The sequence below is a fragment of the Aplidium turbinatum genome, chromosome 13, assembly GCF_918807975.1.
Source record: "Aplidium turbinatum chromosome 13, kaAplTurb1.1, whole genome shotgun sequence".
NCBI lineage: Eukaryota > Metazoa > Chordata > Ascidiacea > Aplousobranchia > Polyclinidae > Aplidium > Aplidium turbinatum.
In genome coordinates this window covers 2,424,449-2,437,482 of record NC_137484.1, presented here as the reverse complement: position 1 = coordinate 2,437,482, position 13,034 = coordinate 2,424,449, and the positions used below count along the sequence as shown (strand labels likewise).

General features: G+C 39.5%; 1 protein-coding gene across 1 annotated transcript in view; it reads right to left on the bottom strand.

The window, feature by feature from the left end:
• Positions 1-261: 261 nt before the first annotated feature.
• The window catches only part of LOC145782025 (TLC domain-containing protein 4-B-like), a 30,491-nt gene continuing 17,718 nt past the window's right edge, over positions 262-13,034 (bottom strand). Inside the window, exons 6-7 of the mRNA XM_082593754.1 lie at positions 5,938-6,093; positions 262-5,510 (exon numbers count right to left, since the gene is read on the bottom strand). Coding sequence (XP_082449880.1) covers positions 5,333-5,510; positions 5,938-6,093 — 334 coding nt within the window. The 3' untranslated portion in view covers positions 262-5,332. The remainder of the gene's footprint in view (positions 5,511-5,937; positions 6,094-13,034) is intronic.

Genomic DNA, 13,034 nt, shown 5'->3' with positions numbered 1-13,034 from the left:
TTCAATTTAGTGGTCCATTTCCTTTCATGTTGAGTGATTAGCCTAGCTTTCAATTTAGTCTTGTAAGACATTATGTAATATGTGAAAAGGATAGCAGACATTACGTCATGTCTTTTCAATACAAAGTGAAGTTTAAATTAGCGTAAATATGCGGTCATTGGAATACTACATTGTTTTAGATTACGTACTGGGCCGCCCTTGAACTCGTCACTCATTGCTGCAGGTTCGTCGTAGATTTCGTTCACAAATCTCATTATAATTACCTCTAATATATTTCAGAACAATCGGCACAGTATCACCATTCACTGACGCACTCTAAAAAGTAAATGTTTGTAGCTTGGTCAGTACAATGCCTGCGCAATGACACGTGCTCCACTCAATTAATGGAAAAATAAATTCATAGGTAGCCTATTATATTTACATCTTTTATTAAAAAAATATGGCGGGCGTTGAATAACTTTGAAGTTTATACAGCGGTGTAGCACAAGCAAAATGAGAGCAATTGCTTTTATTCAGCAAGCAATACAACGATACCCTGCTTATCACAGTCTTGAAGCAACTGGTACAATACAGTGTAGACGATCGGTTTCCTATCGGGACGGTATAAAACTAAAGTGGTTAGATAATGAAGTGACGTGTACAAGGTGGGCGATGATACGAGTCGGTGAAATAATAAGAGAAAACGATCACAGTAGAATGCGGTGGTTCGGTTGGTGATCGAACACCTCGATCACGAATTGAGTGACCTAAAGGTAGAGTGGCCCAAGTCGAAAATCTTCATTTTGAGTAAATCGACTTCAAAGTTAGGCACTTTTTTTACTATGAAGGTGAAGTTGAATCTATCCAGTGAAGTACAGGGAATAATTCATATGACTACAAAAATTTTTTCGGAAAATTGTGTGGTCATATGACGTCACGTTTTTTTTTTATTAGCTTTGTTTATACTTGGGTCACTCTACTGTTTGTATTTTTAGCGAAAAAAAGTGACCCAAGTTTACTTGGTTTTGCAAAAATTCATAATTTCCCAACAGTAAACTGGCCTATCTAAAAAAATTCGAATAAAAAAAAATAAATAAATGCATGTTTTAATGAAATTTTATCCATTGGATAATTGCAACGCATATTTTTGGATTGGGGCAGGATAAATTTGACTTACGCTTAATATAATAAATCGTTTGGCAAGCAACTGGTACCAAAAATTTTCGTAAAAACGTTTTTACTTCAAAGTTCAGCATTCTGATCTAGCTCATGACATCATCAAAACTCAATAAGCAACCATAAATAAAACCGTACACGATCTGGGCGAAACCCTCTTGGGCGACGGTAACGAAAGTTTAGCCGTTTAAAACAGTGGTGACCTATATAATTTATCTAGTTGCTTTGCGGCGTTACTGTTCATCGTGAAGCTTAATAGAAACCCCTAAGAAAAGAGCCAAACGAAGACCTCCCAAGAGGAATGGCCAAAAAGTGGTTGACATCAGTTTTGAACGCTCCTTAACCGTTATCGAAACTTGTCAGTCGCAATACCGATGTTGATGGTGCATTCTGTTGAAACATTTTTCGGTATAAGCGACAGGCAGAAGAATCATCCGGCAACCACTGCAAAGTTCTGATTTCGTGTTACTTCAAGTCTTAAAATGTAATGACTGTCAGTCACAATGTGTTCTGTGAACTGCTGATCCCTAGAGCAGCAGTTCTTAACTTTTTGCCTTGTCGGCACCACCTTGAAATTACCAAACAGTTCTCGCACCCCCTCCTAGGATTGGCTGAAAAGTAATAGTCGCCTACAGTTCGAAATTTTTGTTGAAACCTGGTAAAACAACTTTGCTTCTTACGTCATATTATAACAAACCTTGATAATTCAGCATCCCCGCACCGCCGAGGCACAGGTCTCGCACCCCTTAGTGGTGTGTGCACCCCTAGTTAAGAGCATTCGGATTAAAAAATATCAGTTGACGTTCAGTAGCAGAGGACACAGCTTGTATTAACCACACGCAAATTAGTAGCTTTTACTGCAGTAAATGATTTTATTTTAAGTGCCCACGTTCATTACATGAAGTCACACGGAATCAGAACTTTGCAGTGGTTGCCGGATGATTCTTCTGCCTGTCGCTTATACCGAAAAATGTTTTAACAAAATGCACCATCAGCATCGGTATTGCGACTGACAAGTTTCGATAACGGTTAGGGAGCGTTCAAAACTGATGTCAACCACTTTTTGGCCATTCCTCTTGGGAGGTCTTGGTTTGGCTCTTTTCTTAGGGGTTTCTCTTAAGCTTCACGATAAACCGTGACGTCGCAAAGCAACTAGCTAAATTATATAGGTGTCACCACCGTTCCGAACGGCTAAACTTTCGCTACCGTCGCCCACTTTGGCCGTCACCCACATAAGCCGTGGCCCACTTCGACTGTCGCCCAAGAGGGTTTCGCCCAGATGTCGTGTACCGAAATAAAATGCTGTAACTTTCATTGCAATCACATATACAACAAGTATTCTCTGAAAAGAATTGTAAATTGATTATACAACAAGTACATGCTTCCGTACATTGCTGAAATAACTATATGACTGGTGTACACTGTACAGGTATATTAAATTGATCTACATCGGTTTATAAATATTTGCATGTTTCCGTTTTTCTATTGGTATCCTCAGTAGCATCAAAAGTAAAGACATGTGTTCATTGACGATTCACTCTAAAGTTTTCAATGCAAGTGTAAATGACAATATGTAAAACCCGGTAGCATGGAGTGAAAATGGAAAGCAATATTCCAGTGGTTCAAGGATAAACCCGATAAAAACTTCCCTTGCCCTGTAACCAGACAATTATCTCATTAAATTTCAGTATGGGCTGTTGGTATCAGCTATTGTATAATGCGAATAAAGAACCAACAGAGAGATGGGAATTAAGTTTTATTTTGTTAATGTTATGGAATTTATACACTCATAATATTTTATGTTATGCATGTTGACTGATGATGATATTTTGTCAATCATATTGCATTATGTATGTATGCTACAACATGCACTGCCTTAGCTTGTTCAAAGTTCAACACGAATCCTGCGCTAAATTGGAACACTTTCACTATAGATAAGACTCTAGTTACATTCCCAAATCACCTTCCAAATACTTGTTCCAGATTCTCATTGTGCGAAAGCTTTCTTAGCACACCACCTTACAATCCCAAAAATCTGGAGAAGAGCTTTAGTACAGTAGTTGCCATCCTTGTTGTATATGTGATTACTTGTTGTATAATGTGATTACCTCACAAGCCACTGGAGGACCCAAGGAGTTATCGTCCGATATCCCTACTCTGTGTTCCTTTCAAAAAGTCTGGCTGATCTATGCCCGCGTCAACTCAATCATCAACCCGCTCCTTCCAAAAGAGCAAGCTGGATTTCGGCGCGGAAAATCCACCGTCGATCAGGTTACCCTCTTGACCCAGACATCGAGGACTGCTTTGAGGCAAAAAAAGGCCGGTGCTGTCTTTCTAGATCTCACAGCTGCCTATGACACCGTATGGCATTGCGGCCTTACTTGCAAGCTGCTTTACCTGCTTCCTGACCGACATATGGTCCGTGTGATTATGGAACTTGTCAGGAATCGAAGCTTCACCCTCACCACTGGCAACTCACGGAGAAGCAGACTGAGACGTCTGAAAAACGGCGTCCCACAGGGATCGATCCTGGCTTCAATTCGTTTCAACATCCACACCCACGACCTGCCAACCACAGTCTCCGCAAAATGCGCTTATGCGGATGACCTGGCAATTCTCCACTTCACGAAGTCGTGGGAAATCTAGAAGACATCTTGAGCCAGGACATGCAATGCAAACCCTTTCAGCTTATCTCCAAAACTGGCGACTGAAACTCAGCATACCAAAAATGTGGCAGCAGCTTTCCACCTGCACAATCGGGAAGCTTATCCTGAGATACATGTCCAGAACAACGGAAAATCTCTGTCCTTCTGCCCTGAACCAAAGTACCTTGGGGTGACACCAGACAGATCGCTCACGTACTGCCACCATTTGGTGTCACTGCGTAAGAAACTGACATTCCGCTGCGCTACTTAAGCGCCTGGCAGGCTGTGTCTGTTCTAATTAGCAGACACTGTCTAGTGTCTACAGTATGCCTGTAATATAACAGCATAATCTTGGTGCGCAATGGCCCTTAGTAGTCCTAGCGTTTGTTCTTTGCAGTTGCACGTGGAATTTCAGCGTCGCGAACACACTTGCTCGTTCGTATGCATTATGACACAACAATGCAGAGACAAATCCCCATTGACTTATTGTGGAACAGTACTGCAACGCTGGGTTTCCGACAAGTGTCATTGTTACCATGCCAACTCAATTTACTAAGTTGTGGAAGAGTATACTGTTATTACAGATGTTGAGCTGTTATTGCTTTTGTAATTTTCTTCACGTATTGCAAACCAAGTAAATGTGGTCCACTGTACTATTGGTTAGTTTTGATAACAAATACAAACCAAGTAGACTTGGGCCACTGTTGGATTTGTAATTTTTTTCAGTGATGAACCAAGTTTACTTGGGTCATATTTTTTTCTAACGATAGAACTTCCCAATTTTCCCAAAAAAAATTTTGCATCTTTTGTTGTTCCTATGGAAGCAAAAACTCATTTTCGGTCCAAGTTGACTTGGGCCACTCTACCTTTAGGTCACTCAATTGAAATCCAGGTGAGTCCCGAATCAATGCAAACACAAGATGATGCTACCAACTTGCTCTGTACAGATGATACACTTCAGTGATGCACTAATTTGATAGCAAACTGTTTGGCCTAACGAGCGTGACAAATGAACACCACTGTGGACTCGTGCATCCGAAGTCATTAATTACAAGTAGCGTAGGGTGATGAATATAAATACTTTGGGCGCAGAGCAACCGAAACACTGTAGTACCGGACACATGGTAAAACAATTCACATTTGGCAAGCTATAAAATCTATGGAACATCACCAAACACAAATCTATTGATTGAGGTACCTTACAATTTTCAAGCCTCGGAATAAAAGTGTTGAGTGGTTCAGGTTTCCACAGTCGACTGCCAAGTTGATTTTGCAAACAAAACAAGTTGAAAAGAAAATCACTGCGGGAATTAAAAAGACGAGACACTGCAATAAACATTTTTTTAATCACAAGAAGCCAAGCTCATGTCCAGCACTGCATTGGTCGGGCAAAAGCGTAGCAAATATTGCACGGTGGGTTCGCTCCTTGTTGAACACTGATGGAGCATAAGGCACCTCAATCCAAGGTTGAAGAATCATAAAACAGCCATTAAATTAAACAATCTAAACACAAATAGAAGTAACATGCGATTTCAATCGTCTTTTCCTGCAGCGACCGTTCCATTAGAACGTGAAGGAACGGCACCGGCTTCCTTGTGGATGTCCATGTACTTGGTTAGACCACTGAGCATCTTCCGGAACCACATCACGTTAAGGATGTCGAGGACAACGCAAACAAACAACCACGACATGTGGACCGTGGTGCTCAGACTGGAACAAGAAAGCGGTTTGCGATGACATACGACGGAGATCAGTTTGTATAAACATCAAAACATCATGCATCCTGAAATCGCGAATCAGCGTGATTTAAAAATAACACCGACGTTATGACGTGTGTAATAATGTCAACGAGCAGTGATACCTGCAGGAGTTGGAGGCAGCTAGCAGGAAGAGGCACAGTGTATGGTAAGTTGGGAATATCGTAGAATTTGCTTTCTGACGTGTATTACACTATTTGTGATGATTAAGAAGCAAAAGATACAAACAGAAAGTAAAACAAGGATTGTTTAACCATGAGCGACGCTGCACAGATACTATCCACTAAAGCTGCGAGATGTAAGAGAAAATCATGAAAAATACGTTTGGCAACGACACGTTAGCAAGCAGACACGAATACAACAAAGTTACATGTTCTTACTGGCGATGGTAGTCCTCCGTCTGCGACACGTTCACCACCATGTAGTAGTAATATGGCATGAGGGCTATCCTGGTCAGGAAGAAGCTAAAGGTCATCAAACAGCCGTTGTAGAAGTACAATGAGCCTGTCTTGCTGTTGGTCACCGAGAGCGCCCACCTGTGGATCATGTAATTGTTTTCGAACTTCACAAGGCAGAAAGTATCAGGTAGGAACACAGCACAGTAAAACACACATTGCTTCCTAGTATAGACAGTTTGAACGCCGCCGACTATGGTTCAATATAACGAACATTATTCAAGCAAATGGCAACATACAGAAAAGAACCGAGGCAGCCAGTCAGTTGAGCATCTGAGTGATGCTCAACGAATCAACAAAACCTTCATAGACGGCCTCAAAGGGCATAATTTCCCTTGCATGAAAAAACTACGTTTTGATAAGTTATTAGCCACATGACTATTAACGCTATCATGTAGCCGAAATTAGCTTTTTTACTTGCGTTATCTTTAAACATCTGCTAGTGTAGTTCCTCATCTGAAAGATATATATTTAATTAAAACTTGGCACGTACAAAAGAATTTGCCTAATAACAGCGCGTTTTGGGGATTACAGAAAGATGGTGTTGCATACGAAAAATAAAATATTTCCATTTTAATCAACAAACATTATCATCCAAACAAACAATCGTGTATTATCGAATCATGTTTGCCACAGCCAGAAAAAAACCTTCAAACCGGCAAACTTCACAGTAAATGCATCATCTATTAATTTTTTACATTAGTGATAGTCACTGAAACGTTCAAACTAATTGTGTATCGCGGCCCGTGATCATTTGTAATGGAGGGGCCGCAATATTGCTTCGATATGATTATTGGTCGAGAATGATTTCGTTGGAGTTTTAAAAGATATGCAAGAAATATTGATGATCTATTATGTAGGCTAGCTTATAGCTTAGCTGAGAATTTCTCACCAACCTAAGTTTTACTACCAATAACGCAGTTAAGTGTTAACTATCAAGCTATATTGAATAAACACTTTTAAAATAATTGAAGGTTTAGGACATAGGCGTTGATTACGCGGGGCAAGGGGCGGCGCTCCCTCGGGTCTGAAACAGTGAGGGGGTGAGATATGTCTGGTGCCCTCGATTTTTGTTAAAAGCATTACAATTTTGTCAGAAAACTTTCAGTTTTACGCAAATGCGTAAGCCATCTTTGTTCAAAAAGTCGGCTTCGCTAAATGTCTTGTAGCAAACGTGGCGCATCGGATTGTGCTGTGGCAATTTTAGCTCGTCTATTTAATGTTGAGTCACGATTGAGTTCATAATAATACACAACAATTACAAAAGCTAAAAAGTGTTTGATAAAACGAAGTCCAATTCGATAGTTCATTCAGTTAAACGACCGATTGTGAACCAAGAAACGGCAAGATTAAGCATCTATGCTTCAACTTTTGGGATGTTCGCTTGCATACCTTGAGTGTACGATTGTTTGGTATGTTTTGGTGTAGAGCTCGACCGATATATCGGTCAGCCGATATGTATCGGCCGATATCAGGTGTAGCCGATATTTCGTATCGGCTATTTTTCGCCGATAAACATCGGCTAGCAAGAGCACACTCAAAACCAGCCATACATGCCTTTAGAACAGTGGTTCTTAACCTATGGGTAATTACCCACATGTGGGTAATTTGAAGATAGCAGGTGGGTAATCAGCTGAACCAGAATATATAGAATTAGATGTAACAAACAATGTCACAGCTGTAAGTGGTAAAGTTGCTTTATTACTTACACTTTTTTTGATGTTTTGAGTCCCTTCAAAACAACCAAACAAGCACAGTGATATTTTATCATTTTTAAAATTGTTTCGTCATAGTAATTTATTCAAAAGTGAGAAAAACTAACTGGTAAAGGTGATCAGGTACTATGACACTTCCTCAAGTAATTTATTTTCTCATCAGTTTTGTCGCCGGTTTTATGTATTTTATTTTTGTGACATAATAATAAGATTTTTCTTGTATAATAATCAGTTCAGTTACAGTTGTTTTATGAGCAAGCTTGATGGCTGCGTTGCTGTTTGAAGTAGTATAGCTAAGTGTACATTTAGAGTTAGTGTTGAGACGAGCGAGCTATATTCTTTTGAAGATGAAAGCTTGGAAAAATTCTGGGGAAAGCATATCCAAAAATCACTAACATTGTTGACCATGTAGCCTATATATATTCTACTTATCTCTGTGAATCAGCAATTTCAAGTGTTGTTGCTTTTTGAAATCAAAATCCCGAAACAAGCTGTTAGATCTGGAGTCAGATTTGAGTTGTGCAGTATCCAAAATCGCACCCAATATTGCATCGATTGTACACAAAAAAAACAAGAACAAATGTCTCACTGACACTATTGATGTCGTTCTTTGCATTAAATGTTATTTTTGTTGAATAACGCTGTTCTATATTTTTAATACGGCAAAATAGATAAAATTAGATTTTGGGTAATCGGACTTTGATCTGGACAGAAATGGGTAATAAGGGAAAAAAGGTTAAGAACCCCTGCTTTAGAAGAAACACAAGTTGCTCAAACGTGCTTGCATAGCACAAACAATTGCTGTGAGAATATAATTTCCCGCCCATTCTAGTGCGCGCATCTAGAAAATGTTAATGCTGTATCCCTTAGCTTCCATTCAAGCAGGAAAAATTTCGAGTTTTACGTTGCTTCAACGATTGATGACATTTAATCAGTGTAACAAAGGTGAATTTTTCGCTAAGAATCGATGGGAGTGCGGGTGTACTTCTACACTAACCACGCACAGCTTATTTCAAGTCTTACGTCACAATGACTGGCTTTGATCTCCGAGTGATATTGATAAGACAAGATTCGTTACAAAATTAGATTATACGAGTAGGCTATCGCAGCAAGATGCAGCAAAACTAGTCAAGTTTTGGTATTACAGTAAGAAAGAAAAGGTCCAGGGAAAATTAACTTTCGTTCACATGACATGCAAAAATAAACCCAAAGAAAAAATCCTAGTGAAACTTTGCAGCACAGAAGAAAATAGTAGCGTCATTGTAGAAGTTGCAAAAATAAAGAAAAAAATCCTGGTGAAACTTTGCACAGAAGAAAATAGTAGCGTCATTGTAGAAGTTTTCCGATTTGTGCCCAGAGCATTGTGACGCAAGAAGCCACACGACCTCTTTCGGTGGAAGTTATGCGGCGTAATTAAGCAAGCAACCACCTGCGCCGAGTCCCGGGCGGGTGGGCCGCGCCCGCCGGACATTTCAGGAATTTAAAAAAAAATTAATTCAATTTTAAGTCCAAAAATTTCTGTAACCATCTGCCACCTTCTAATACTAGCCTACTTACCTTATTCGCAAGGTTTTGTCGCCATATGATAGGCCCTACTAGACCTACTAATTAAGCGATTAGTTTTCGTCAATTATTGCCATGTTACATTCATGCAACGTTAATCAACGTTGATTCGCCGTTAAACGAGCAAAAGTGTCCAGCCGCGCGGTTTGTCTCCACTCTGCCACTCGTAAGCCCAGTGCTATAAATCAAGTAAATTGCGCAAACCTGTGAGGAACTTCATTCGCAGCAAAAGTCTGACCGCAATTTCCACTGCTGTTACATCGTTTTAACATCGCCAGATGTTAAATCGGTTTAAAAACTGTGGCATTGTTCTTCAAAGGAGTAATTTTCTCTCAAACGACGTCATCAATTAACTCTGCTGCTAAAATGCTCTATTTTGTCGTCTCAACCATCACAGTTGCGTCTGTTACGTCACTGATATTAAACTGTGCACTACTGCACAGTGCACACGTGTTGGTTTGGCCGGATGAAACCGTTGGTTGTCATTAGTTGCAATTCAGCTCCTTCGTTATATAACTGTTCTAATTGTAGATTCAATGTAAGCTCGGTTCAATAGCGCAGTTTATCGCTAGATATTTGCAATTTATAGTAGTAGGAACTAGGAAGCCTAGATCTTGGACCTTGGTGGTAGGAAACAGGCCCGCAACCAGAAAATATTTTCGGGGGGGGCATTTAATTTTTATCAAAGAACAAACATTAAAATGATGCATTGTGACATTTTTATGTTAATGTCCACAAACAAAATCGTTAGCATGGCTTCCAACCAGCGTAGCCTACTTCCGGTTTCGATAGTCTACACCAGTGGCGTAGCCAGAAAAAAAAATTGGAAGGGCCAAATATTTGATGAATTGAAGAGAACGACAAAGTGTTTGATTTAAGACATCGCCACCTGATGTGCAGTGGCGTATCCTGGTGGGTTGAGCAAGGGGAAGCAATGAAACTGGTGGGGGTGAGAGCGTGCCGAACGCACGCGTATTCTAGGGGGGTCCGGGGGCATGCTCCCACGGAAATTTTTTGCAAATTACACTCAAATAATGGATTATAGCGCTTTCTGGAAACACTTTTAGGATAATATTTGTATGAAATTTATTAGCAGATAAACAGCTATTAACTTATTAAAGGTAGCTCTTACACACGAACGGGCAAAATCTGCGGATAAAATTAGAGAACACCAAAAACTTAGCTACACAAAAACCCAACAGAGTAAGCCATTCTGAAATTGCTTCCACAAATTAGTTAAAAGAAACGTAAATCGAGTAAATTTTGCGCGATTTACGATTTGCAAAATTTATTGGTGTCTTTCTGTGTGTCTAAAACAGCGCTTCTCAACCAGCGGGCCATGGCTCACTGGTGGGCCATAGAAGCATTTTGAGGTGGGCCACAGACATATTTTAAAAATTGAAAGATTTATTGAAACATTTTGTTTCATTTTTGTCACTGTAGTCAATTTTACACTTGTGTGTTTGTTTAGTTACAATGAATGATGCTGCTGTTTTTAGCTACAAAGTGGCAATCATCATTCTATCTAATTATTGCAACATACAGTACAGTTTTACATCACCTCAGTTTTTACAACACTGTATGATGTAATAGACTACTACTTTGTGGTTACAATTAAGCCATCTTTATAAGCGGTAGCCTTGTTGAACTTCTGCAGATCCGCTTTTTAGTACGTGCAGCATTTTGTTTTGTGGATTATTTTGGGGAGGAATTGACAATACAGTATTTGAAGCTTTAAGTTTGATAAAAATTACATTCAGTATGCAGCCTACATCAATTTTTGATAACAGAGAAGAAAAAGGACAATGCGTATTATGTTGTAAGGTTCTTAGTCATCCAAATTACTAGGAGAAGGATGAAGATGTGAAATTTTTTTAATGAAAAGAAGATACTGTGAAGCGTCAGCGCCTGGATTCAACAAGGGGATTCCAGCAACATTCCAAAGGCAATGTTCTGCTGCTTTTGTTTATAAACCTGTTTTGTAATTTTTTTCTTACATAAAAACGGAATGGGCCACAGAACTTTTATGCAAACAAAAATGGGCCACGAAGGAAAAAAGGTTGAGAACCACTGGTCTAAAACAAGTCCTTGTGGTGTTCATAGCCAGATGTCTTGGAAAACGTTATAAATTTCTACAAATTTTATTATATTTTCAACAAAGCGCTCAACTTCGGAATTCAAGCTTTGAAAATTTGGGGGGGCCATAGCCCCTTTCGCCCCCCCCCCCCCTGGCTACGCCTATGGTCTACACTCTACAGTATGGCTGTACATGTACGACGTACGTCTATTCATAGTAGGCTACATTTCATACTGCATAGAACGCTGAAAAATTTTTCAAAAAATTTTGGGGGGGGCAAATGCCCCCAATGCCCCCCCTGGTTGCGGGCTTGGTAGGAAAACAACAGTGGAGTTCTACATTATTATTGGTGATCACGACGTGACGTGACAGTATGTGTTCGCCCGCCCAGCTATTTTGAAAACTCGGCGCCTATGACAGCAACCAATGCATAAACTTTCTTGGACTGGTTTGTTGCTTAAGGGAGCAAGTCTTTTAGGCGCTGACAGTTAGGCGCTGGTCTAATAGGCGCGCACACTGTGGCGTCTGGATATTTAGGTGCGGAGCACTGTGGCGCCCGGTCGTTTAGGTGCTATTCCTAGTAAAGTCTGTAGATTGTATTAGCTTGGCAGCTTGCCAGAAAATTATATCATGGCTTCAGTGAGTGAAGCTGCTAAAACCGGCAAAGCTTTTCACACAAAATGTTACATTGAACAGAAAAATATATTGTTGTTTTATTGATTTATTATTGTTTTATTTGTTGTTAGTCCAGGTTTGCTTTGGTGAAAGCTTTATCAATAAATTATTGAAGCTTCCGAACATTATTGAGTTCATTTTTAGTTAACTCTTTCGCGACCACGGACGTATACACACGTGTTGGGATTTTTGCCATGATGACCAAGGAAGTATCCCTACGTCCAAGGTTAAAAGGTAGCCTATTTCAAGCAAAAAAATAATGTAAATGATGGCAGATCCATAGTCTTTGCCTGTCCTTTTTTGGCTAATTAAAAAAAAATATTTTGGCGGTGCAGTTATCAGATGAGGACTTCTTAAAGATGGGGACACAGTGGATTTTTTTTCTTTTACTCATTGGAATTGGCAGTCAAAACTGGCTAGGCAACCCCTTACTTTGGAATTTCTCGATCAAAAACACTGTAGGCTAAATTACGTAAACTTTTTGCTTAAAATTTTCCAAATTTTTCCATAATCATTCTGCTGTACCTCCTAAAGCATTGCGCGCAGAAACGAAGTAAATTTTTTCTCATGTGCAGAATTGTTTTGGCATTCGATTAAACTACATATATTTTCGTATTATTGTATCATGCTTGGGTAGTAAAAATTATAATGAAGTACACTTTTCTGCCAATTTTTAATTTTTTAAAAAATTAGAAAAAAATACCTTTTGGAAAGTTGCTAGTTGTACATAGAATGTTTTAAATTTTATTGCAAAGCTGAAGAGGTATGCTTTCATTTGATGTCAAGATTGTGCGTCTACGTCGATAACATGACATGTTTTTACCGCGTAAATACAACAGATTTGTGTGAAAAATGTCTGGTAATTTAGATTAAATATAAATTACTTCTGTTCGGGATGGATTGGCCATGTGACGAGAACGCGTAAGACGCTCTACTACTGTTCACATGAATACATTTCTACAGGGCATATAGGCTACACCTTGGCTACAAGT